This window comes from Vespa mandarinia, chromosome 12 (assembly GCF_050613455.1).
Source record: "Vespa mandarinia isolate Hongniang chromosome 12, ASM5061345v1, whole genome shotgun sequence".
In the NCBI taxonomy this organism is placed as follows: Eukaryota; Metazoa; Arthropoda; class Insecta; order Hymenoptera; family Vespidae; genus Vespa; species Vespa mandarinia.
In genome coordinates, this window is record NC_140821.1 from 336729 (window position 1) to 362525 (window position 25797).

General features: G+C 39.6%; 2 protein-coding genes across 6 annotated transcripts; both read left to right on the plus strand.

The window, feature by feature from the left end:
- The first annotated feature begins 1208 nt into the window (after positions 1-1208).
- LOC118448883 (cell adhesion molecule 3-like) lies at positions 1209-12848 on the plus strand. Its single transcript, XM_035882795.2, has 6 exons — positions 1209-2300; positions 5854-6062; positions 9864-9999; positions 10535-10668; positions 11199-11505; positions 11798-12848. Exons 1-6 carry the CDS (start codon positions 2264-2266, stop codon positions 11887-11889), a joined length of 915 nt encoding a protein of 304 aa, XP_035738688.1. The 5' UTR covers positions 1209-2263; the 3' UTR covers positions 11890-12848.
- A 3925-nt stretch (positions 12849-16773) lies between these two features.
- Positions 16774-25715, plus strand: LOC118448854 (choline transporter-like protein 1). Of its 5 annotated transcripts, none has more exons than XM_035882693.2 (17): positions 16777-17958; positions 20911-21029; positions 21637-21750; positions 21887-22035; positions 22122-22199; positions 22276-22366; positions 22446-22509; positions 22697-22805; positions 22897-23020; positions 23102-23221; positions 23310-23432; positions 23497-23603; positions 23675-23931; positions 24042-24208; positions 24280-24372; positions 24442-24534; positions 24632-25715. In XM_035882693.2, the coding sequence occupies exons 2-17, from the start codon at positions 20979-20981 to the stop codon at positions 24683-24685; spliced, it is 1794 nt and encodes a 597-aa protein (XP_035738586.2). In that variant the 5' UTR covers positions 16777-17958; positions 20911-20978; the 3' UTR covers positions 24686-25715. The 5 variants fall into 5 exon arrangements, with proteins under 5 accessions (XP_035738590.2, XP_035738586.2, XP_035738584.2 ...); XM_035882691.2 differs by lacking the exon at positions 16777-17958 and adding an exon at positions 19611-20083; XM_035882697.2 differs by lacking the exon at positions 20911-21029 and having other exon boundaries at positions 16774-17958.
- The last annotated feature ends 82 nt before the right edge of the window (positions 25716-25797 follow it).

Consider the following 25797-nt stretch of genomic DNA (forward strand, 5'->3'; position numbering starts at 1 on the left):
GAAAGGGCTCGCTTAAGGTTCAGCCAGCACGGAAGAAACGTCGATATCTCGCGAAGATAAGGAAACAAGGAAGGATATTAAGCCGCGAACCGGCACGATTCAATCTCGATCGTTGGAGAAACGAACTTAATCGAGCTCGGGGCACGTTGACATTGTTACCGCTGTTGCCTTTGCTATTGCTACTATTTCTGCTGTTACTCTCTTGCTGAATTGCGTTATAAATTTCATATCGGCAGATATAAAAGCCTGGCAGGATCGATCGGAAGCCGCGTGAATTTCGTTTCTAGTTGGAGTATTGGATTTGTTGCAGGCTGCCGTACGCTCTCCGGTTATATGTCCTCGTCTACTACGTCATCGATCGATTTAATGCGTTTCCGTCCGGAATTATTTCGGGAATATCAAACGCAACGGCGGTCGTCCGGGATACAAGATACGAATAAAATACACCGTCTATAGGTACGTCCAACTTCGAAGAGGGAAAGGAGGTGGCTTTGAAAGAAGAAAAGAAGCCTCGAAAAGGAATCGTTAACGACGCTAGTCGAGAAAGTATGGGAAGGCTTCGAGTCGATCTTCTTTTCCGACTTTAATAATTTTTCCATTAATTATACCCTTCGATCTCGCCGTGAAACTCGTCAGATATTCATGACTCGCTATTTTCCATAGAGGGGGAGAGAGAGAGAGGGAGAGAAAGGACGTTAATTAGCCGACTATCGAAGACTAATTCGTGAGGCAAGTGAGAATATTGTAGAAAGAAAATATAGGAAAGAATACGTTGCTCGATGGCTGTGTTTTATATTTGAAAAGGGAAGAAAAAGAAAAATTTTGAGATAGATGGTTAAGAGGTAATACCTTAATTAAGCGTTGATCGAGTATGAATTTGTTAAGACATTTTCAATCTTACACGAGACATTGTCAAGATTCTTGAAAAAAGAAATCGATATATCGATTCTCGCACGATTAGCTCGACGTTAAACCAATTAATTAGCCATCGACCGAAGCCATATTCCCAAATCTCTCGAGGAAAAAAAGCAAAAGGATAGGAACGTAGTGAGTACCTACGTGACTACATACGAATGGAAAAAGAAAAAAAAAGGTTAAATTTCTCCTGGAAAAATTGCAGTAAGAGATGCACTGAGAGAGAGATGCACTAGAGCAGATTTCGCTCGCTCTCATAGAAGAAGAAGAAGAAGAAGAAGAAGAAGAAGAAGAAGAAGAAGAAGGCAAACGCTTGCGAGTCGACGCAACCCCCTGTGCGTTTTCTACCCTTCAAGCGGAGCACCATCTATCCGAGTACACAGTAGTAGTGTAGTAGTAGTAGTAGTAGTAGTAGTAGTAGTGTAGTAATAGTAGTAGTAGTAGTAGTAATAGTGGTAGAGTACAAGGATGAGAAGGAGCTAAAGGGAGAAGAATGGTTCGTGATAGTAGCTGACTAGAAATGCGCAAGCGCGTGCCTCTAACTCTGTGCGCGAGCGCATTGGCGGCTCGGCTCGGCTCGGCTCGGCGTCGACGTCGACGTCGTTTTGCGAGAAAATTGATTCTGCGCGAAAGAGGAATACCCAGAGAGCGAGAGAGAGAGAGAGCGAGAGAGAGAGAAAGAGAGAGAGAGAGAAAGATAAAGCAAGAGGGAGAACGAGCCACCAACGAGCCGGGGGTCTTCGCACGCTGACACAGAGACAAACTCGGAGCACGAAAGGACGACACTCTTTCGAGGACGATCGACGATCTCACATCGACATATTCTCCCTCTTTTCCTTCGTTCAAGAAAATCCTCCGAAAGATCTTTCTATATATATCCTCCCTCCCACTCCTTCTCTCTCTCTCCCTCACACATAATCTCTTCCTCTCTCTCTTTCTCTCTCTCTCTCTCTCTCTCTCTCTCTCTCTCTCTCTCTCTCTCTCTCTCTCTTAACCAATCACATTCAAGTGACTCGATCGCTATTATGTAAGGGGATGTTACCCTATCGTCCACCAACGTCGTGTGTTTTCGAGTTCGACGATAATCAAAATCACCAAGAGAGACTATCTTCTTTTTCGTCCGAGTGTCAAGAAGATTGAGAATAAGGAAGTTGAGAGGATCTCGAGTCTCTCACTCTCTCTCTCTCTCTCTCTCTCGCAAACACTCACTTCTCCTCTCGCAACGATATGCGAAGAGACACGGTGGACGCGAGACGAGAGCAACGACGACGATCGAGCAGATACCGGGAATAAGAGAAGTGGACGTGAATGCGGTCTGTGCGACTCTGCCGAGGATACTCCTCCTTCGATGGATCGAAAAATTCTCATCCTCGCTCATATCTTGGGTGAGTGCGAATTATTCTATTTCTTTTATACTTTTTCTTTTTATCGTTAAATTCTTTTTCTTCCCGATCTTCGATTTTTGTTGCTCTCTCAGCATCCCTCTGTCCCACTTTTCTCTCTCTCTCTCTCTCTCTCTCTCTCTCTTTCTTCCCTTGTTTTCTCCCTCCGGGCCATTGCCCCTGTATCCTGTATGGATTAGCCGAGTTCCTTGCACTCGTTTCGTTCCTTGCTTCGAATTTAAACACATTGATATAAAAGCTTTTCATTCTCTGTCTTTTCCTTTTGTCTCTTCTTTCTTTCGTGCGTCTTATTTTCTGCTTGTATCTCTTTCTCTCCCTCCTCTCGCAGTTGGCAAGGATTTTCTTGAATTTATCTTCTCTCTTGGAGGATGCTCTTGCGAACGGGATGAGCCAAAGAAAGGAGGTGAACGATCCTTTTATTAGCATTCGCGAGGATCGTGCCAAGATTCGCGAGAAACGAGTTCGCCTTTCGACGAGATCGATCATGCCGAATCTTATTCCTTGCATTTATTCGTTGATTCGTTCGTTATAAACTTTATTATATATTTTATTTCTTTATTTTTTTTTCTCTCGTTATCTATGCAAGGAGGATTTGAAAAAAGGGAAGCAAGCATAGAACGTGCGATCGGAGAAAGATGAATTCTAGGGCCGTTCCACGTGGCGCTCATTAAGTCCTTCTTACACGACGAAGAAGATGTGAAGATAGTATCTCTGATGATAACAGAAACCATTAGCCATCGTTTCTCTAATTAAATAGCGTTTTTGACGTACACTTTACATCTACGAAACTTTATCTTTCTTTTTAAAATCGATAAACGGGTTTATCCGTGTAGCGTATCGATCATAATTTTAATTAATAAATTCATTATTTTCAAAGGCCAATCTGTTTTTTATCGTAATTACGTAATCCTCGTGGATGCTACGATTTTGTTTTCTCGTTTTCCAACGCACACATATGTAATAGTTAGAAACGTGTAGACCTCCCTTTCCGATAAGAGAAACCGAATAGAACAATCGTTATCGTTGCGTTAAAATTACCAGCGACGCGGAAGATCCTTGGCGCCTTTGAGTTACATTCCCTGCATCCGGAGGGATTCGAATCGGACGTTCTTAAATCTTCGATACTGGCTCATTGTTCGATTCGTCGTTTCTGATCGTAACATTTTCTTTTACGTTTTTCTTTTTTTATTTTCTTTTTTTTCTTTTTTTTTTTTTTTTTTTTTTTTTTCATAAATATTCATCAGCCATCTCTTAATTTCGAAACGTTCCTCCTTTAGAACGGGATAAAAGGAAATATCCGCCAACAAAGACGTCGAACTCGATCACGGATATCGGTTATCTATCTGTCTCTATTCTTTTTCCATCTCTTGTGTATTTCATCGACCGAACTCGAGAACGTTGCTACGATAGAAGGATTCCCGGCTTTGGTTTTAAGACGGACAAACAGAGCTTTCGGCTCGGCTTACAGACCGCGGGGATTTATTTTCTAGACGGTCTTTCTGTAAGCGTACTTTCTTCAAACAAAAAAGGAAAAATCAAGAGAGAGAGAGAGAGAGAGAGAGAGAGAGAGAGAGAGAGAGAGAGGAGAGAGAGAGAGTGAGTATCATAGGGATAAAAGAAATAAAAAGAAGATGGTAGCTTTGATCGTATCGTCGATTTTTTTTAACAAAAACTTAATATACTCGGCCTTAACGTCTTTTTTCATTCTAGACATGATTGCCAAGAGCATCTTCTTTTTTTTTTACATTTCGTGCACATACTTCTGGATAATACGAACGTCGAATACAAATGGAAAAGAGAATGCAAAGAGAATAAAAAGAGGGGTTTTTATAACGTCTCAGTGGTTTCTTTCTCTTTGAAAAGATCTAATCTCTCGTATGATACGCAAACAGCACGACGTTGTCTCTCGTTTCGATTCGAGCGTTCTAATAAATTGTATCGAATAAGAGGGAAATTTTATCGTCGAGCAGACGTCATTTTCTTTTACTCTGACCCTCCATTCCCTTCTTGTAATATGCTTTTATTTTCTTAATTGGAGAAAAAGCAACGTACTTGCTCCTTCCTACGCGAGTATAAAATACGAGTATCGTGCGTCATTGAACTGTCAATTCCGTTGCAACGATCCCACGAGGTTTGTACATAAAAAGGATTATCGTTGCATTAATCATTTTAAATATCGCTCGTCATTAATCGACTTACATGTTAAGAGGAAAAATGCACGGCGAAATACGATTGATCATAGATATCGCTATTCCAACGGAGACGTTAAAGCGTTGAATCGAAACGGGTGTACCCTGTACTCGTATTTCAGAACGAATTGAATTTCTCCCCACCCTCTCTCTCTATTTTTTTCACCTTACTCTCTGGACGAGTAGCACCTTTGCACTCTCGTTCCACAGATGAAAAATGCACGCAGTAGCACAGGTGTTAAGGATCGAAACACGCGAGCTTACTCGTGAGAAACACGACACAGGCTGCAAATACTCGAAGCTTTTCGTTTGGGCTTGCGTTAATGTTCATCCCTGTTCTTTTTTTTTTCTTTTTCCTTTGCTTTTTTTTTTCCCCCTTCAAACCACGTCGATGCCTTCGTGTCATTTTTCATTCTGTTGCGCGGTGTTCGCCCCGTCTGGATTCGTCCGTTTATTTTTTCATTCTCTTTTCTTTTTTTGTCCTATCCGCAAGAACGTCTTGAATAGACCGTCGCTTTAAAACTCGAGTCGCCTTTTTATAACGAGAACGTAGTGTAATTCTCCGTGGCAAGCGACCCGATTTATTCCAAAGACCATTCTCCTTTTCGTGCGAGAACGATTTCTTCGTCTTCGTTCTCAAGGACGAGCAAAAATTTTTTCGCCGTTGCGGCCCGAAGAATATCAAAAGAAATCTTATTCATGATCGGCGTTAAAATTCCAACGATGACTGCGACCACATACCAAGCACTTTCCACCTTCGAAAGAGTCTATGTGTCTGTGCGATCTGACGTAAGACGTTAATAGACTTTTTAATGCGCAATAGAAATATTCTGATGTTGTATGAGTTTCAAGGTCTCAAAATAAAAAGAACACAGAATAGGCATAGAGCCGGACTTTAAAAGGAAATACCGAGGAGGCGAGGTAATTTATGAAATCCTTGAGATAATCGCAGCGCGCTTTAACGACACCGATCGCGAGCGTGCGAACTTGCCTCCGTGGCAAGTGCTTGGAAACGCGATCGAGTCGCATCGCGTTAATCGCTTCTCTTCTCCCCGCTCCGACACTTAATCGCGTTGATCTAATTACGCGAGAGATTCCATTCGTCGAAACGCGCCGAGTTCAAATTTTAACGACTCCTCACTTATCCCACTTCCCTTCCCATCTTTGGCCCGGTTTCATTGATACAGCAAAGTCAAAGTTCACATTTATCCGCTATATACTTGACGCTATCGGGTTCAATTCCGTAAACAAATTTGTACTACAGAAAAATAATACAAATCAATAATTAACGATGAAGTCAAGCCAATTATAAGAAAAATATTGATATTCTTTCTCATTATCGTCAGGAATCTGTTCTGGTCTGCGAGAGGTCCGTGTCCAGATACCGACGGCCGTAAGGAAAGGAGACACAGCCTTGCTGAATTGTTGGTATGATATAGAACAAGACCCGTTGTATGCAGTCAAGTGGTACAAAGGGGGTCGAGAGTTTTATCGTTACGCTCCGAACGAGAACCCAGTTGTCAAGACATTTCCCAATGGAAACTTGACGGTAAAGGTGAGTTTGCAACGCAGCCTATGCTTTTCTAGTTAGCCTATATCTCTCCCATTTACTTTGCACCGAATCGACTTACCGACACCTTTTTATCTCTCACTCTCGCGTAATCTCGAGAAACAGCTCTTTTTCGCGAAAGTAGAAAAACAAAAAAAAAGGAAAGAAAGGAAAAAACAGGTATATCCCGAAGGAGCAAACCTCCTGGAGGATTTATCGTCCTAAAAAGAGAGAGAGAGAGAGAGAAGTTGGATGAAGAACAATAATCGAACCCAGTAAAATATGGCATCGAGATATTTCGCGAACAAGTTTTCGAATTGGAGAGAGCAACTGTTCTCCTCTTGGGTCCTTCTCTTCTCGTAAGACCTTGAAAGGAAAAGGTATGGCCCTTAGGAGAATCGTAGCTTGGTCTACAAGGGTAGTTTTACACGACACGGTCCAATGATTTAGCGAGCTTTTGATTTACGCGATATCTCGATTGTATATATACGTGTACGCGTATGTGCCTATGTAATTCTTTTTTTTTTTTCTTTTTTTTTTTTTTTTGTCGACGAAGGATACGATTAATTTTGTTCGCTCTCTTTTTTCTATTTTTCTTTCTTTTTCTTTTGTTTCAATTTCTATCTCGTCCTTCTCTCTCCAGGGAAAAAGTCTACAATTTTTATTTAACTGTATCGTCCCCGTAACACAGTCTCTCGAATTTGGTCATAAATTGAACCGTAGCTCGACGAGTCTGTTTAATGTAAAAATACATTGTTATAATACCTTTTGTCTATTTTCTATTTCTCATTTATTATAAATCAACGTTCATAACGATCTCGATGGAACTATGCATAGTTTGTAATGCTTTACATCATGGGCCAGCCTGCACATACATATACATATGTATATATTGTCGTCGTCCTTTTCCTCGACGATACTCGAAGAGTTTTCCTTGTTGAAGTCTAATGGATGTTGTAAATTAATTGCTCGAGCGATCGGGGCCACTTTGCGCTACACTTAAAAGTGAGCTTTCTGTCGTCGTTGGCACGTTCCTCCTTACAATTTTCTTTCAATAGTGAATCTTGTATAGGGAAAAAGGGAAAAAAGAAAAAAGAAGAAAGGAAAAAAGAGAAAAGGAAACTCGACATAGCTATGTATGTAAGATCGCTCTGAGAACAAGTTCATTGACAGAAAAATATCTTATCTTAGGGCGAAATGTATTATAAAATTATTCTCGACACTTTCCCGATGAAGCTTTTCCCCGAACGACGAGAGTTGATTATTATTCCTTTATTTATTTTTTTTTTTTCTTCTTCTTTTTTTCTTATTCTTCTGTCGTTTCCAACCCTTCTCGCAACCTCTCTCACCGCAAGCTTCGTTTAATACCACGGTACCGCGACTCTAAGGGAAACCTTTTCCACGAAACGTTTCACGAGGCAATACGCTTCTTCTCTTGCTTCTTCTTTTTTCTTTTTCTACTTTTCTCACGAACAGGAATAACAATATCTGCGATAAAATTACGCGAGAGATATTTTTGTCGCGAATTCTTCTTCTCTTTTGCTTTTGTTTTATTTTAGTTTTCTTCTCATTTCCTTTTCTTTTTGTGTTATCACTCTATTCGGTGACGAAAGGAGATCGATTTCATTTTTATCCGCTGTAACTCTCGTAACCTTAGAGAGGAGAGACTTTTTTGTAATCGCTTTTGTCGAGCGAAAGCAAAATATTAAGTTACATTCGCAAAGGAAAAAACATCCCTTTGAGTCATTAAATAATTCACGTCATTGTTTCGAACAGATTTGAACGCGTGTTCTACAAAAAATGGCCATTCTTACTGAAAGAGAATATTTGCAGAGGACGATCATTTTTCGAGACGATTATAGGGAATATTTTGTAAACCTATGCGCGCACATATCGAAGCTCGAGAACAATTGAGCCGAAATTGTTGGCGCGTTATCGAGCTGATAACAAAAGATCTATCTAACTACCTGCCCAAATAACTGATAACTTTGATCGCGTGCATTTAATCTACTCCTTTTTCTTCGCCCTTCTCTCTCCCTCTCTCTCGCGCGCGCTTTCTCTTTTTCTCTCTTTTCTACACGGAGAAATTCTCGAAAGCACTCGATTGAATTTTATCGAGCTTGCGAAAAACAAAAGAACTCTTGTGTAACGTTTAAATCAGAATGTTTCGATGCCATCCTCTCTTTCAACCTTGGCTCCTCCGTGTTGCACGTAACGCATCCCATAAACGATATCGTCTACGACGAATAAACATAAAACGTTGCATCTAGAAGACGCCGTTTCCTACGTCGGTCGATAATATTCGCAATAGAAAGAAAGACAAGAGAAGGAAGCCCGTATGATCCAGTTCTTTCTCTCTCTCTCTCTCTCTCTCTCTCTCTCTCTCTCTCTCTCTCTCTCTCTCTCTCTCTCTCTCTCTCTCTCTCTGCTTCGAGTCTGACGGCGGTCGGCTCGGGATCGATGCAATCACTGGAGAATATTATTAAACGTAAAAGCCAGATTAAATTTATATGGATATTATATTGTTTGTCGAACACGCGAATTAGAAAGGATCAGAATTCTATGCTTGCAATTTTTAATAATCTATTTCGACATTGATTGTATTTCGATTACGAAATGATCGTTTCTGGACTACCGAGTTTGTTGATTTTTTATTTCAGAAAAAAAATTACTCGCAAAGGGAATAGGAAAGCTCGTGCGAAAACGTTTAGTCGTGGCAAGCGTTTTGTGGTATATCTGAGCGTCGTTAAAAATTCTTTCGATGTTTTCTCAATGATCGTGAAAGATTTTCCACTTTGACAAGAGGTTTAAGGGCGCCAAGGGAGCACTCGTTGCTAAAGCACCTGTCCGAAAGTTGTTAGGAAAATATTTTATGCAGATTACTGTCGTACTTTCAACTTCATCGGCAGATATGTCTTTCTCTCTCTCTCTCTCTCTCTCTCTCTCTCTTTCACATATACACTCTACTGCTGTCTAATCGTTCCCTCTTTAAAGTTACGTTTTAAGCAAAGAAAATCGATGAAAACGCTATTTAATATTCCCCGTACTTTCGTACTAGCGTTTTCACCCCGAGCTTCCCTCCAGCTAGGCCACAATCTCTTGACTTTAATGACACGCTCGTGCTTCGGAAGCGCTTGAAAAAATAAGCTCCGAGCAGAGTCTGGGACTTTTCGTACAAAAGCTCGTGTTCAATGGCTCGTATGTGCGTGTGTCTGTATGTGTAAGAAAATGAAAAAAAGGAGAGAGAGAGAGAGAGAGGGAGAGAAAGTCTTCCTAGAGATATTCGTGCGAGATAAATTAATGAGCAGACTAAGGTAGAAGGTAATTAATGTAACGACCACGAAAAGAAAGAGAAATAGAAAGAAAAGTTGAAAAGAGAAGTAGATCGGTAGATCGAACTCTCAAAAGGATGAGATTGAACTTTAAGAGATGATTTCAAAGGTTCGTATTAATTTAATTCGACGATGAAAGAAGTACGAGAAGAGGGAGGGAGGAAAGGGTTGAAACGAGCGCCATTAGAAAGGCCGTTTAAAGTTCTCCAAGTAATAAAGGGGCTGGTCGTACGCGTTAAAGCGTGTAATTGACGGAGATAAATGTGTCGTCTGCAGAGATAAACGTTTCTTTTTCTTTTTGAATTTCCCACCTTTAGAGAAATCAGAGAGAGAGGGAGAGAGAGAGAGAGAGAGAGAGAGAGAGAGAGAGAGAGAGAGAGAGGGTGTAATTAGGAGAGGGGGGGTGCGTATAGTCTGAATTACTCTTTTATTTTTCTAAAGTGCCATCGAAATTCTGTTTTCCTTTATTTCGTAGAAATCGGAGAGCAACGCGACGCAAGTAGCATTGACCAATCTCGAGCTGGATGCTGCAGGCTTGTACAGCTGCGAGGTATCCGCGGATGCACCTTCCTTCCACACGGCCATGATTTCGGCCACCATGAACGTCGTCGGTAAGCATAAATATTCAAAGTTTCTCTTAATCCCCAACTGCAAATCCCGGTAACTTTCGATCCCCATTTAAACGAGCCAACAAACCTCGTACAATTTGACTAGAGCTTAATGTTTGGCGTTACTCTTAATAAAGAAAAAGAAATACGAATAGAAGAGATAGAGAGAGAAGAGATGCTCCGGTGCATCCAATATCGTTTATAGGTGTTTCGAAATATCGATGCGGACGCATCGATGCGTCGAGTAATAAGGGAAAAATCTTTTCTACTTATTCCTATATCGTGCGCTCTCGCTTCAGTTTCGAAAAAGTTAAATCGCACGGGAGTGGGTTGCGTGTAAGAGAAAGAGAGAAATGGATGGATGGATGGATGGATGGATGGATGGATGGGTGGATGGATGGATGGATGGATAGATGGTATGTAGGGGTGGCTCGAGTCTCAAGACTTTGGCTAACGTCAAAGCTACGTTTCAAACGTGCTTCGCATACTTGCCATACATACGTACATACATGTAGACGTTGGTTCGTTTGCTTTGTAGAATTACCCTCTCAAAGGCCTTCGATACACGGACTAAGGAGGAAATACCGGATCGACGATAGACTTCGTTTGAACTGCACATCCGGACGTAGCAAGCCGGCGGCCAATCTTACCTGGTACATCAACGATCGACAGGTATGCGGTAGTCAATGTCGGTCTTCGATCTTCGTGCGACATTGTTCTCTTGCGACCTGGATAACACTTATATCGACGATATCTATTTCGGTTTGAAATTTTTCTATATTCCCCGCGAATATACACGTATTCTCTATCGTAGATATCAAGTAGTAGATATCAAGTTTGATTGGAGTATCAAAAAGCATATAAACGTGATTTAAAGCTCTTTCACGATCCAACAAAGTTGGGTGGGAAAAGAGATTGGTTAGCAATGCATGAGAAAATAGGAAAAGCTTAAATTCTCGACTAGATATCGCGAACGTTCGTTACTACTAGGCTACTTTCTTTACGATAGGGCGTAATACGCGAGAGCGTAGTCCTCTCGTAAGCTTTAAAGATAGAATGGTCCCGTGTGTATAACGCGTGTTTATCAATGCGATGCTCTTCTTCGTTCATACATTTATCTTCGAGTAAAAAGAAATATTGTTCTTTCTCTCTCTCTCTCTCTCTCTCTCTCTCTCTCTCTCTCTCTCTCTCTCTCGTTGCAGCCGATTCCATCCCACGTGAAAACGTACAGTCCGTTGGACACGAACGAGTCCGAATGGCAGGTGTCCCAGATCGGCCTTCAATTTCTCGTGACGCACGACCACTTCGTGAACGGCAAGCTGAAAATACGTTGCAGCGCCTCGATATACGACATTTATTGGCAGAGCACGGAAGTGAGCGCCGAGGAGGATCGCCCAAGGGTTATACACTATGAACCTGCGGCGACTATAGTTGGTATCAACTATCTTCAGCCACCTCCGAATTTTCAAACCGGCCAGAGGAAGCCCGATGGTCAAGTTGGCGTGAAAGGTGACTTTTACTCTTTGTTGTTATACCTTTCTGCGGTTCGAAGAAAGTACGTATCACGTTGCATTAACGAACGATATACTTTAAGGTACGAACTTTTAAATCCTCCTTCTTGATCCTTAAAACATTAAAACGACGTTAAGTGTCCACTTTGACGTTTTTAAAACGACTTTTGAAAATAAATTCACACGTATAAATGGTCGCGCTCTTGAAAGTTTATATTAAAACTTAATAAAACCGAGATACACGATATTTTCATAAATTCATTTAGATATCGCACTTTTTTGTATTGCAGTACTCGGCTCGTCGGCGATGGCACTGGGATCCTCGTCGAGTCTCCGAATACTTTTGGAATTGTTCGTGTTTCTCCTAATTGCCATTCGTTAACCGTATGATATTAAGCGCGCGCTTTGGAGCTCTTTATATATAAAGAAAAAGAAAAGACAAAAAAAAAAGAAAGAAAGAAAGAAAGAAAGAAAAAAATAAAATATTCGACGTGCTTGTAAAGAGAAACGAGGATTGTGCTTAGCGGCAACCATAATTCGCGACTTCTCTCCTGTCGTGAGAGAGTGGGGCAGGTGCAAAAGATTCGGGCGCACATAACGAAATCTCTGGACACGTCGGAAAGGCCTAAAAAAAAAAAAATAGAAGAAGGGATTTGTGAAAATGAAAATTATGAAATCGCCGTCCTCGGCAAAGATGTAGAAAAAGAGATATCTTCTGAAATTGATTGATTCGATCGACGAACGTCCGAAGATGGTGCTGCGGCTTTTTTTGGTTCGTCGAATTCTCGAAACGAGAAGACAACTGAAAGAGCAAAGAGGAAAAAGTATATAGAAAGGAAAAAGAGATAAAAGAGAAAAAAAAAAAGAAAAAAAAAGGAAAAAGAAAAAAAGAAAGAAAAAGACATAATGAAACAATGTATTTTATTAGACTCCGTACTTGCTTCCTTTCGGTGAGATCCAAAAACGTATGTCTCCGCGAATACGTAGGTGTAGTTTTGCGTGATCGTTAACGCCGCGGTCGTATGTGAAATCGATATAGTTTTTTTTCGTACTTTTATAAAACTACAAAAAGAGGGACTATAACTTATTAAAATTAGCGTGGCTCTATGCATACGTATACATATACATGTATCGGTACGTATATGTGTGTGTGTATATAGCTATGTACGTATACAACATATATTATATACATATAACGACACACAACGTTCACACTCGAGCATTCACGTATACAATGTACTCTTTCTCCGTACGATTATCTCGATGGTATGCGAAAGGGAAGAAGTGGCAAAAATAAATAAAAAAGAAAAAAAAAGAGAAACAAGTATGAAAGAAGAGGCACGTAATTAATCGATTAACACCGTGTGCGACGTAAGATTGTACCTGAAGCGGATGTTCGACGGAAATATTTTTGTGTTTTCTGTGACGAATTTAGCGAACTAAGTATTCTCTTAAAAAACGCTTGTCGATATGATAAAGATTACGAACAACGTCGATGAAGAACCAAGAGAGAGAGAGAGAGAGAGGGAAACCAAGGAGGAGAGGAAAAAAAGGAGCAAGTTCAAACTGGCTTTTCGTACATTCCGCACGACACGGACGCTTCGACGTTTGATAAACTCTTCCTTTCATTCCGAACGAAGCAACTTTCGCGTTTCGTTTCAATTTCAAACGTCCTCACGTACTCGTACGTATACGATTATTATTATTAGCATTAATATATTATTATTGTCATTATCGTTGAGTTACGATAGAAATGAACGTTATTTCGCGTTCGGTTCGCGTCCTTTAAATTAGCCGGCATTGTCGCCCGATTCGATTCCTCTGCATTCTCAGATTGAAATATTCTAACTTTAACAATGGCGATTCAGTAACGATGTTACGATGTTAACGTATTATCAAACTATTTTTAATTATTATTATTATATAGGCGTTCACGCGTTAAAGGAACGAAAATATAATATAATGAGGGGAAGGAGAAGAGATGAAGGATCGACGACCGCTTTCGAGGTTCGACGACGAGTAAAAGCCGAGGACGAGAGAAGATCGTTTAAATTTTTCGAGAAAGAGAGAAAACGTTTCGTGCCGGCTTTGTTTCTAGCATACGCATATATTTTTTTCAACGACGAAGATTGCAGCGAGATTAGCAGGGAAAAGCGACGGAACGAAGGCAAAAGATGAAAAATTGACGAAGCGGAAAGGCAAAAATAATGAAGAAAATGAAAGAGAAGCTACACGTGTGCCGATCGCGTACACACCACACATACGTTTAAAGACAAACTGAATAAAAATGATTAACGTGATTAATAAGGTGATTGCAACGACTGAATATAATTAATATAATAATCTTCAAAGTGTGATCGTTTTTTCATTCTTCTCTTCCGAACGAAAACACCTCAGGGGTTTTTCATCATGTTCTTCCTTTTTCATCCTTGACATTGTTTTTTTATAATAATTTTTTATATCCCGTTGTATGTATTTATGATCCTGCATCCTAAAGGATTCAATTGGAGTCGATAGTATAAAGGAAAGAAGAATCAACGCCACCTAAATGGACGAAGATAATTTCGGAGATTTGGTCCAGTGAGCTCGTTGGAGTCTGCGTTGCGTTAAACGCTGTTTGCAATATCGATTGATGATGAGAGAGCGCGCGCGCGCTCATCCGCGTTCGTTTGTTGCTTGGAGACGAGAAAAACGAGGATAGCAGGGTGGGAGAGAGAGAGAGAGAGAGAGAGAGAGGGAGAGAGAGAAAGAGAGAAAGAGAGAGAGAAGAACAAATACATATAGACGAAAATTCGTAGCTCCTTCCAGTAGCCATCCGTTTCGCGTCGAACCTAACCAATAAGATTTTCCTTCGATCTTGTTAAGTAAGCTCCGTAAACTCTAATCTCTTTCTCTCTCGCGCACATGCACGCGCGCTTTTTAAGATCCTCATGTCTATCTTGGTATCTCCGTTGCGTCTTCCTTGCGCAGTTTCGTATCGAAAAGTTTGCTCTTACGTAAAGATTACGTTTTCCTCCGCAAATTTCCAGTACGAATCGGTGAGGACCGACCAAAATTCCTGACGCAACTCATCACCTCGCTATAGATTAATTGGCAGCGATTCAATTCTTTCGTCGTAGCGCAAGGCCTCGACGAGAAGAGAGAGAGAGAGAGTTACGCGCTATCGAATCTTTCCTCTGATATTAATAACTTATGTTCTTTCTTCTTTTATCATTCTTTTCTTTTGTTTTTTTTTCTTTTTTTTTTTTTTTTCCTATCCAACAACTACTAGGAAAAACAAACGGCAAGGCGAGGAGCGATTGATTTTTTCCAAGATTAATTATACGTTCTTTCCTTTTCTTTTCCGATATCAATAATTCGTCGCTCCTTAATTATTTCCAAGTCGTTATACGTGATCGAATAATATAAGGAAAGATACGTCGAAAGGTAAGAAGAAAGAAACTCGAAGGTACAGTCGCGTTCGAATCGATATATCGTAGGAAGAACCGCGCTGGTATCGTGAGAAATACATTTCGTGAAGCTGAGCATGTTCTCACGGTCCAGCGAGGGGCAAACGGTTGAGAGGAGTCTTTCTTTTCGATTCGACCCTTCTCATAACTATTTATTCTTACGGATACGCGGTCGTTTCGCCAATCGCCAAACGCGATTACGTGAAAAGCAAATTCTCTCGTATCTATCAGGAAGAATCGAATTATCGAGAGGATGTTCACAAAAAGGGAGTGAATAGAATACGTTTTTCTTCTTATTCTTTCGTCCTCGAGAGGAAGAAGGACGGGAGAAGAGAGAGAGACAAAGAGAGACAGAGAGAGAGAGAGAGAGAGAGAGAGAGAGAGAGAGAGAGAGAGAGAGAGAGAGAGAGAGAGAGAGAGAGAAAGAGAGAGAGAAAAAGAGAGAAAGAGAGAGAGAGAGGGAGCTTGCCCGATTCACCATGGAGATGACTTTAACGAACAGTAAGTGCGAATGAAGTCTCACCGAGCATTATTTCTTTCCTATAAATTCTATGTCGTTAGATTTGTAAATAAATCAATCGACGATGTTTCTTTGGCATCGACGAAAGGGAACGGTTTTGCGCAGCAATAGTACTTGGCATGTACCCCTAAACTATGGCTTCCATTTTCGAGCCACGGTATTCTTACGCGATGGATAAATAGAGAATCGAAAATGCCTCGACTTTACCGATTGGTGGAAGAAGTTTCGAGCAATGTTACAAAATTTCTCCGCTAGGTCGCAGTACGAGTCGAAAATTTATAAATTTTCTTTATTCCTACTCTAGATCCTTTTCGTATTCGATCGTTATTAGATTAGTTTTGTTCGAAATAGCGCGTTCGATATGATTTAATTTGGAGATTCTTAACGTTGATCGTTGGCTTGGCAAATGTCAAGGCACGTTATCGTTCTTCTCGAAAGTGTCGATATACGGTGTATGCACGCTTATCGATCGTGATCGACAAATAATAATTCCCTCGAATATGAGACAGCGACGATGGAATCGCGTTACAATTAAGATGGTTATCATCGTTGTAAAACGTACGAAGCATGGCCCGAGACGGAATCGATAAATGTCGTTTAGGTGCTGCATAGTTATCTACGTAAACGGCGATTTGAATATTTTACAATAATGCCTTCTCTTCGTTAAAATCATAATAATATAAAAGTAGATGGTACGTAACGTTATTTCTCGCAGAGCCGTCACGAACAACAACGGATCGATCTCTAAACTCGTAAAGATGATGATGATGATGATCGTAAGAATAAGATAAATACGCGTAGCAAGTACTCGTTGCGTCGACGATTCCAATCTCAAACGTTCTAATTTTCGACCAGCTAACTTTGGCTATGAGCCATATGGTACGTCAAACGTACACAGTTTGACGGTTCCGACGTTGTTGTTGCAACGAAAAGCATTAATAAAGGAAAGATAGATTTTTATCGGTCTTCGAAGAAAACCCAACGAGGAGAACGTAGAGAGAAAGAGAGAGAGAGAGAGAGAGAGAGAGAGAGAGAGAGAGAGAGAGAGAGAGAGAGAGAGAGAGAGAAACGATAATCCACACGATCCAAAAAGATATCGAAGCTTTACGAATAAATTTTTGTTTCAATTCTCGTTGAAGAAAAAAAAGAAAAGAAAGAAAAAATTAATGATCTCTGAGAAAGCTAACGATATGCGCGTATAAAGTTATAAGCGATCTCCGAACTAACCTCAAAGTTCATGCGAATTCGCGCATCGAAAGGATATTTTCTTATATCGTTCGTTCGAAATGATATTATCGATGTACTTTTAGAATCGAAAGAGGTAAAATGTCATTACCAAAGTGTATGGAGCGCGTCGTTTGAAAAATGCATGCGTGCACGATCGAAATAAAAGATTCATAAGGATACTACCGATCGTCGTCGGCGTATGTCACGCATGAGGCTAGATCCTACGGCTAATAGATAAAACTTGTTTGGACTTGGGTCGATGAACCGCGTTTTGCGTTAAAGTATCGTTCCTTTTGGAATGATATTCATTGGTATAGTTAGACGCGAACGGTTAACCACAATGGAACTAACATACACGTTATCGTCGAACGTCGACGTTTATCGAAATGAGGAACTTTAGTTTATTCTCCGACCTGACTTTGCTTCGGTATTATTTATTATTACTCGTCGAGTTATATTACGAATTTAATCGATAGTATTAAATTGCTATTGGTATTTCATTATAACAAAGTATTCGCGGTCTCTCGCGTGAGAAAATCTAGGACATAAAATACGTATCGGTGCTCTAACGAATAATATAACGAATTTGCGAACAAAGTAATCACATTGTCGGACATCCGTTAATGGAATCCCAAGCGATGTCGGACGATTATCTTGAAAGCTTATATAGATACATATATGTAACCGCATATAGGCGTATAGATGGAATACGAGGAACCTTGAATAATCAGCAGTGTTCTGCTGACTGGAAAGATAATCGCGTGCAAGGAGAATAGAAATTAACAGAGATAAAGTCAAGAGAAGAAAGAAGAGAAATAAGGAAGGAGTCGTGTCAACGTATAAAGGCACAGGCCTGCGTGTGTCATCATCTAGTAGGATAAAGAGAGAGAGAGAGAGAGAGAGAGAGAGAGAGAGAGGGAGAGAAAGAAAAACATCGACAAGAAGGAGTGGGAAAGAGAGTGGCATCGTTTTTCAGCTTGTATATACTCTCTTTCTCCCGCGGTTAGTGTCGCGAACGTACTCGACCGAGAACACTTCTTCCTTTTCGTCTATAGACTATCGAGTCAAAGTTTTTAATCGTTTTAGAAAAATTCAACGTCGTTATCATTTCTCAACGTAAAACCGACACAGCTCGGTTTCGTCCTCGAATGCGTCATCGAAGAAAATACAAAGGAAAATACAAAGTCACGTGATCGTGAAAACTGTCAATAATAAACAATGGCGACGTTCTACGCGGGAGATACGACTTTTTAAGGTTAGTACGATCGATCGATCGATCGATCGATCGATCGGTCGAGTACGAGCAACTCGTACGTTTTACGTAATCTTTGATAGGATAAGTTCGAGTGAGAGATTATCGAATGTTTTTTCTTTTTCTGTTTTCCTTATCGAAAATCACCTCGTTCAAGTGGATTACAAAATCGTAATATCGTTTTTACATCGTGGGACTCGTCGAAGAAGGACGAAATCTCGATCGATTTCTCGGATCCTTCGATCGTTGAAGTTTACTACTCGTCGATACGATAAATCGAAAGAAAAATAAAAGGATTAGTAAGGCAATTTACTCGAGCGAATGAATACTCCACGAAGTGATAAGATCGTTTTGCGTGTTTTATTGCGAGAATTGAAAAGAGAAGAAGAAGAGTATCTCTGCCGTTCGATTGATCAGTAGTATAAAGGAGACGAAACAATACAATTTCCATTGTTGACCATAAATCGAAAACCTATCGGAGAAATTTCTCTTTATATTTCGATCGTCGATTCGTTCTCTCTCTCTCTCTCTCTCTCTCTCTCGTTAATGGAATTCTCTCGATGATCTAGATCATGAGAGTTGAGAAGCCCTGCTTCTTCTTTGTCTAATCGAAATTACACTTTCTACCCTATCGCAATAGTTTCCTCATTGAAATTTATTAGAAACTTTAGGACTCGCGTGCTTCGAAAGCAATTTCATGATCCTTTTCGTTGGAGATACGATGGAGACTCTTTGCAGTTCTTTTCTAATCCTGTCCCAAGGGCAAAGTTGAGTACCTCTGCTCCAGTGAGAGCGACAGGTTGTCGGTGGCACGCCTTTTGCCGAGTTACTCGTTGAAATAATCCATGCTCGTGTATTCCACGCGCGTTTCGTACGCCCACTTAAAAGCGAGTAGACCGACAATGATCCTTTGTTTTAAACGTTAATTATTTTCACTCTACACGAATGGACTACCTACGGTGCGGCTTGTTTCTTTTCAATGACAATGCGAGAAAGAGAGAGAGGAGGGCTCGTTGCGCAACCTGATTACGACGAGGTCCGTTCGTACAATTCCCTGATTACAAAATCGTTGAGTCGCGCACCATTTCCTCTTTCCTTTTTTGTTTTGTTTTCTTTCTTTCATTTTGAAAATAATAATAAATAAATATTCGCCCAATTGGCGTGCGACGAGGATGACGCTCGTCATCTAGAGAAAGCCACTCCAATTTGTTAGACGTCGGGTGTGTTAGAGTCGATGTGATATTGATTCATCAAGGGGCACTTGTTCCAGCGGTAAACGCATCTTCTAATCGGATCAACGCTTGCTCGGTCGGTCCTGTTTACGGGACCGACTAATAACACCGCTTGCGTATTTCATTTCCTCGTTCGATCGATCGATCGATCGATCGATCGACGCTCTTCGATCTTCGCAAAAACGAATGACCCGGAAACGTCTTTTATCTCGAGAGCTATATATATATATATATATATATTTTTTTTTTTTTTCTTTCTTCTTCTTTCCCTCTCGTCGCTCTCTCCTCGGAGCCTCTTACGGAATAAGAGGGTTTAGCTCGTAAAAGGTAGAAAAGGGCTTTGGAGGGGAGCCGATTGTGATGGCCGTGCTTAACCTGGATCCATCCAGGTACGTTAAACTCGTAGAACGACAGTGCACAGTTTACCTGCGGTCTTCTTCCAAACCTCTTAGCCATTACTTTCTTCCTCGAATACACGCGCGTTGATATTTTTCAAGAAATGTTTACCATCGGCTCCCTCCTCTCTGATAGATCAAGAGACGATCGATCGATTTCTCTTATCGCTCGGTTTTCTCAAACGTAGCTATCGCCTTTCTTCCATTCGGACGCAATTCTACGCGTCGGTGTGCTCGTAGATAAAAACTTTTTATTCAACGATATAAATCGAATTGGATCGCAATCGTCTAGGGGCGCAACTCTAAACGGCCACTCTGTTTTTGATAGCAAGAAAAAAATCGCGGAATGATTTTCGAGAAGTGAACAGTGATATAGTTTCTTTCGTTTTTCAACTTTTTTTTCTTCTCCTCTTCTTCCTCCTTCTGCTTCTCCTCTTTTCTTTTCTTCTTCTTCCTCTTCTCGTCTCGAATTATCGACGACCATGCAGACGACGCACAACGGTGAGTCAGAAATACCGAGGGATTCGTTGTTGCACGAGTTCGAGTATAATTAGTACGTTCTGTGTACCAGCTGCTAAAGTTTCCCTTGACTCTATCGTTTACCATGTCACGAACTCTGACCGTGTCTCGTCCGATATAAAATTGTCAAGAAAATATAAGAAATGAATTTGGGAGTTGAAAAATTTGATCTAGGAATTTGCACTAGGCGCTAGGATAACGAGATAACCGCGATAAACTGCACTTACTTGGAAAATCGATCGATAACGCGAGTCACGTGCCATAGAAATGTCATTGAGATCTCATTCCTTTTTTATCTTGCTCTCTCTCTCGCCCCCCTCCTCCCTCTTTTCTGCGTTTTCCGCAAACGGTCGTTTGCGTTTAAAAATCGAACGAGCTTTTCGATGCATTACGGTCGGCGTGCCTTGAATTTCATTCCGCTATAATTTCTACATTTTTACGTACCGTTAATTCGCGTCTTTCCGTTTCGTCGATCGATTAAATTCTATTGTCCCGTAGAAATTGCAAGTGACTCGACGCGGTAGAATTTGATGCTTGGCCCTTTTTACACGTATTACCATATATAGGTGGAAAAGCATTCTTATCTGCTGAACCAATAACCCACTTTCATACGTGTCGCTCGATAACTTTCCTATTGTTTTCTTCGAAAGAAATTTTTCTCTAAAGCGTACATACATGGAAAGATATGCGAGATTAAACGAAAATACAAAGGAAGAAACGATGCGATTATTTGTTACGTCAAATCTCTACATAATAAATGAGAAGAAAATTGTTGTTTTTTTTTTTTTTCTTTTTTTTCGAATGAAAAGGTAACGAGACAGGCGCTCGTCACCAAATAGCAAGAGCACACGTGGGTGACTCGATCGATTCGTCCAGGATGGGCTGCTGCGGGTGTTCGGACGAGGTCTCCTCCAAGGTGGAGCCCGGAGTGAGTCACAAACAAATACGATTATCTTACGCTTTTCATTTAGATTTTTCTTAACGAAGCATTTTTCATATTAGTTACATGCTCCTATCATAGATAATCAACGACGATAATATCTTATAATAAAGTTAATGCATCACTCGCTATACACGTACGTATTATTCGGACACGGCTAATGAGAGAATTTAATTAAGTCGTTTCATTAATCTAACAGGATTATTATCGGCTGGCACGTTCCTGTCGCAAGAATACCTTTTGATTCCATCAAGACGTGAAAGTCGCGAGCGGATATGAAAAGTAAAATATCCACGACGCGAGATTCCTTTCTTAAAGCATCTGGTCAATGTCGATTTATAAACGTGACTAGACTGCTATCTCTTGCATTTCGTATTTCCAAAAGGGAAATGAAATTAAACGAAAAGTTTATTGAAAAATTTAATAACAAAAAAAAAAAGAAAAAAAGAAAAAAATAAGCGGAGCTGATTCGAAATTCGCTACTCTCCATCAATTATTTTAATAAATTTTAACCTCTTCTATTTTACATTTTTCATTTTTCTCTCTTTGTCGTCTATCTGTACATGTTTAAATCTAAAATTGAAATTATTTTCAGACTCCGGAAAACGAAGAGATGGCAGCGAGGAGATCCGAGAGAATATTCGTAATCGATCGATCCTGTACCGATTTAATAACTCTAATTATACTAATTGCATTGCTCGGAGGTTTCGTAAGTGTAACTTCGCGTTCATATAACGCTACGTACGTATACTATTAATAGAATCAGACACGTTAATTTTATTGTATCTTTGTTGCAATCTTTCAAAAAAAAAAAAAAAAAAAAAAAAAAAAAACCAAAACAAAAGGCATTTATAATAACAAATGCGGTAAAAAATGGAGACATATATCGTATAATATATGGATACGATAACTGCGGTAACGTTTGCGGTCGTATCACTCCGAGGGAAACCGATCCAGCATTAAGTTGCAAGGGTGGCGATTACAAAAATCTCCCGTAAGTAGAATGAAAAAAATAAAGAAAAGAAAAGAAATCACGTGACAGAGCATGCAATTGTAGCATCATTCCTTTAACACTCGTAGGTACCTACAAATGCAGATCGAATTAAACGGTACAAAAACTCGGCGATGTGTCGCCAAATGCGACGACCTGGAGTATCAGTAAGTAGAACTTTCAACGACGTAACACGGATAAAAGAAGAAAGGATCATCCCAACTAATACTTTCTACATTGCAGAATATTCTTTCTAAATCGCTGCATACCAAAAAAACTAACAGACACCGCCATATCTCTGATTAAACGTCTCGGATTAGAAAATTTCTATAAAGTAACTAATTGACATACATATTTAACGTTGCAATACGATTCTGAGACATGATTCATTGGACTTTTCATTGGTATTTTAGGAAGTATCGACTGATCTCAGAGTAGCTTGGAGAGAGCTGATGTATCTCTGTCTAATTGCGCTTGGTTAGTGACATCATCAACGACATCGTCATCGTCCCTATCGTTCATTATCGTCATCGTCCTTATCGTTCATTATCATCATCGTCAGCCATCAATCATCATAGTCATTAATATATCATTGCTGTCATCGTCTCAAACTCAATCTCTGAAATATCGCTCGACGATTCATTAATTATTCAATCGTTTTCAGCATTTTCTCTCGGTATTCTGATAGCCTTCCGTTATATGGTACAATGGATCGTTTACATAGTTTTAATTGGTGTAATCGTTGCCTGTATCGGCGGTACAACTTATCTCTGGTGAGTCCAATCGTCCTTTTACCGGAATCTTATTCTCATGGAATTCCTTTTTTCTTTCTTTTTTTTTTTCTTTTCTTTTTCTTCTATTCAGGATGGCCTGGTATCAAGAGAAAAAAGAATTGGACTCGAAAAATACGTCGGAGAAAGAAAACTTTGAAGAAGACTCGAGTCTGCAAGCATATTTCGTTTACGCCATCGTCATGTCAGTTGTCACGGTCAGTCCTCGTGAAATTTTACCGTCGACGACGTTGTTGCAAAAACGAAAAAGAAAAAGTATTCCTATTTCTTCCCCGTAGGTGATCACTCTATTGATCGTTTTAGTAATGAGAAAAAGGATCGCTTTGGTGATGCAGCTCTTTCGTGAAGCAGGAAAGGCAGTTTACTCGATGCCCGCTCTACTTCTTCAACCAATCTATGTAAATATATTCGTAGACGTTTCTTTTTTATCAATTTTTATGAGTCACCGAAATTGAGACACTGAGAAAAAAATCATCATTTCGACAGACGTACCTGCTTATTGGTCTGAGCATGTTCGCTTTTATTTATTGCATGCTCTGGATCGAAAGCGCCGGTACCATTTATAAAAATAAAACGGGGATTCACTTTAGGAAGGATGCTCTTTTGATAGTAAGTAACGTGTCATTCTGAACTATTCTAAAATAAAGGACCTCTTAATAATAATGATTTTCAGGCCGCCAGATGGTACAATCTCTTTGTTTTCTTCGTCATGTGTGAGTTTTTCCTTGGTTGTCAGCACATGGTCGTGGCGCTCGCTGTAGCCCGTTGGTTTTTTACAAGGTGAACTTCTTCTCGCTTCTCCAACTAGCAAAACCGAACACGGTTTTAATGGATTGATATATTTTGGATAGAGATAAGAAGAGATTATCGTTGACTGTGACTAAAGGATTTGGATATCTCATAAGATATCATTTGGGTACAATAGCTTTTGGTGCTCTGATAATCGGAATCGTTCGTTTGGTCAGAGCTATGATCTCCTTCGTACAGAATCGTTTGAAGAAGTTCGACAACGACCTAGTGAGAGGAATTCTTTGGTGTTGTCAATGTTGTCTTTGGTGCTTCGAGTGTGCTCTCAAGTTTCTTACTAGAAATGCTTATATCGAGACAGGTACTTCCTGTTCACTTTTATTAACGTTTCTTCTGATCAATATTTTTCAAAGTCTTCTTGTACATCGTGTTGTTTTTCTTTTTTTTTTTTTTTTCTTTCTTTCTTTCCAGCTATATACGGATGTAACTTTTGTTCCGGCGGGAAAAAGGCTTTCCAAGCACTCTCGAGTAATATTTTGAGGGTCGCAGCTATTAACAGCGTTGGAGATTTCGTTTTGTTCTTGGGAAAAGTATTGGTAGTTGTGTTGACTGTTATCACTGGAATTTATTTGATACAGGTACACATTTGTCATTCGTTCGAACTGTTCTTTTTTCTATGCTCCCTTCTCTCACGTATTTATTTGCATAGAAGAAGGAAGGATTGCAACATCCCTGGGTGCCAATTGCCCTGGCTGGGGTATTGGCTTTTCTCGTTTCGCATTGCTTCATTTCGATTTACGAAGTAAGATTAACAAAGATTAGAAACATTTCGAGACGTTATCGTGAAACTTGATTAATCGATTTATTTCAGATGATCATAGACTCCATATTCCTTTGCTTTTGCGAGGATTGTGCGAAAAATGACGGCATTAGTAGGCCGTACTTTATGAGCCGTGGACTGATGGTAAAATTATTTCTTACGTCAAATTTTTAATCGTTCTCTTTTTAAATAATATGTTTATTCTTTTTTTTTTTTTTTTTTTTTGTTCTTTTTATTACAGGAGTTTGTGGAAAATAGCAAGAAGGCGTTACGTCAGTTGGACGAAACTCAATGAAACAACGTCCATCGTGATTTCTCGCTTTTCAATTGCTTTTTTTTCTTTGAGACAACCAAAATGAAGAACAGGAAAAGAATGAAATGTCTGCGACGTATACCAATACTGATAAAATAGATTATTTTCTTTTTTTTTTTTTTTTGTTTTTTTTTTAATCGTGTCGAGAGTTCTAGGAATTTTTTGGAAATAAGTTAAAATGAAAGAAATACGGACAACGCAAATGTTATAAATCATCGAACAGAGTCACAAGAGATTTCTTTCAATGCTAAAAAGACTGCAAATTTATTCCTCGAATTTCTGTCACGTTCGACGCTTCGCGAGATTTCATTGAGATCTCGTTTAGTGCTAATTTCTTAATTCGCACATCAACGAAGATAGATTAGGTACAAAACATCGATTCTTGTTCCTAAAACATATTACGTACAACGTAAGAGAAGAGATCGGAACCAAAACCGGAATCAGTAAAAGGAAGAAACAAAAGAAAAAAAAAAATGGATCACATTTTTATACGACAAAGTTACAATTTCCACAAACGCAATACTTTTTCCATTAACTTTAAAAGCGCGCAAATGTTTTGGATATGTCTTTTATATATATATATGTATATATATATTTATATATTTCCCCATTTTTCCTTCTTAAGTTAAATACGCATTCGTTAAAGCGAAATCGATTACCTCGTTATTCGCAAGGTATTATACCGCGAGAGTATTTTATGCTCGTTATATTACATTTAAGTATATGTTTAATAACAAACAGCCCATTGTGATCATACAGATTGCATTGTAAATAAATAATATTCCATGAATCTAGATACTACAATGTAAAAGAATAAATTGGTATAATTCTTCTTGCATTGCATCTGCATGTTCATGGGTGAGAATACGACATTGAGACTCTGGGGAATCGTACGAGCATATTGAGAGAATGTTATTATTTATACTTTATAGAGTTACAGCTACTATTGTTAGTGCCGTCTATTATTATTATACGTTTAGGAAAATACAATTCTATACGATTTGTTTTTATACTCACGTGTATGTTTTCTTTCCTCCATTAATAGGAATATCCAAAGACTTTTTTTAATTGTAGAAGAGTGAAGATATTGAAAA

Excerpts from the sequence above, each read along its gene's own strand:
- LOC118448883 (XM_035882795.2), top strand. The coding sequence starts at position 2,264 with ATGGATCGAAAAATTCTCATCCTCGCTCATATCTTGG. Across the intron at positions 10,000-10,534 it reads GGCCACCATGAACGTCGTCG|AATTACCCTCTCAAAGGCCT; the intron begins GTAAGCATAAAT and ends TTTGCTTTGTAG. Across the intron at positions 10,669-11,198 it reads GGTACATCAACGATCGACAG|CCGATTCCATCCCACGTGAA; the intron begins GTATGCGGTAGT and ends CTCTCGTTGCAG.
- LOC118448854 (XM_035882691.2), top strand. Across the intron at positions 23,433-23,496 it reads GGAAGGATGCTCTTTTGATA|GCCGCCAGATGGTACAATCT; the intron begins GTAAGTAACGTG and ends AATGATTTTCAG. Across the intron at positions 24,373-24,441 it reads GCTTCATTTCGATTTACGAA|ATGATCATAGACTCCATATT; the intron begins GTAAGATTAACA and ends GATTTATTTCAG.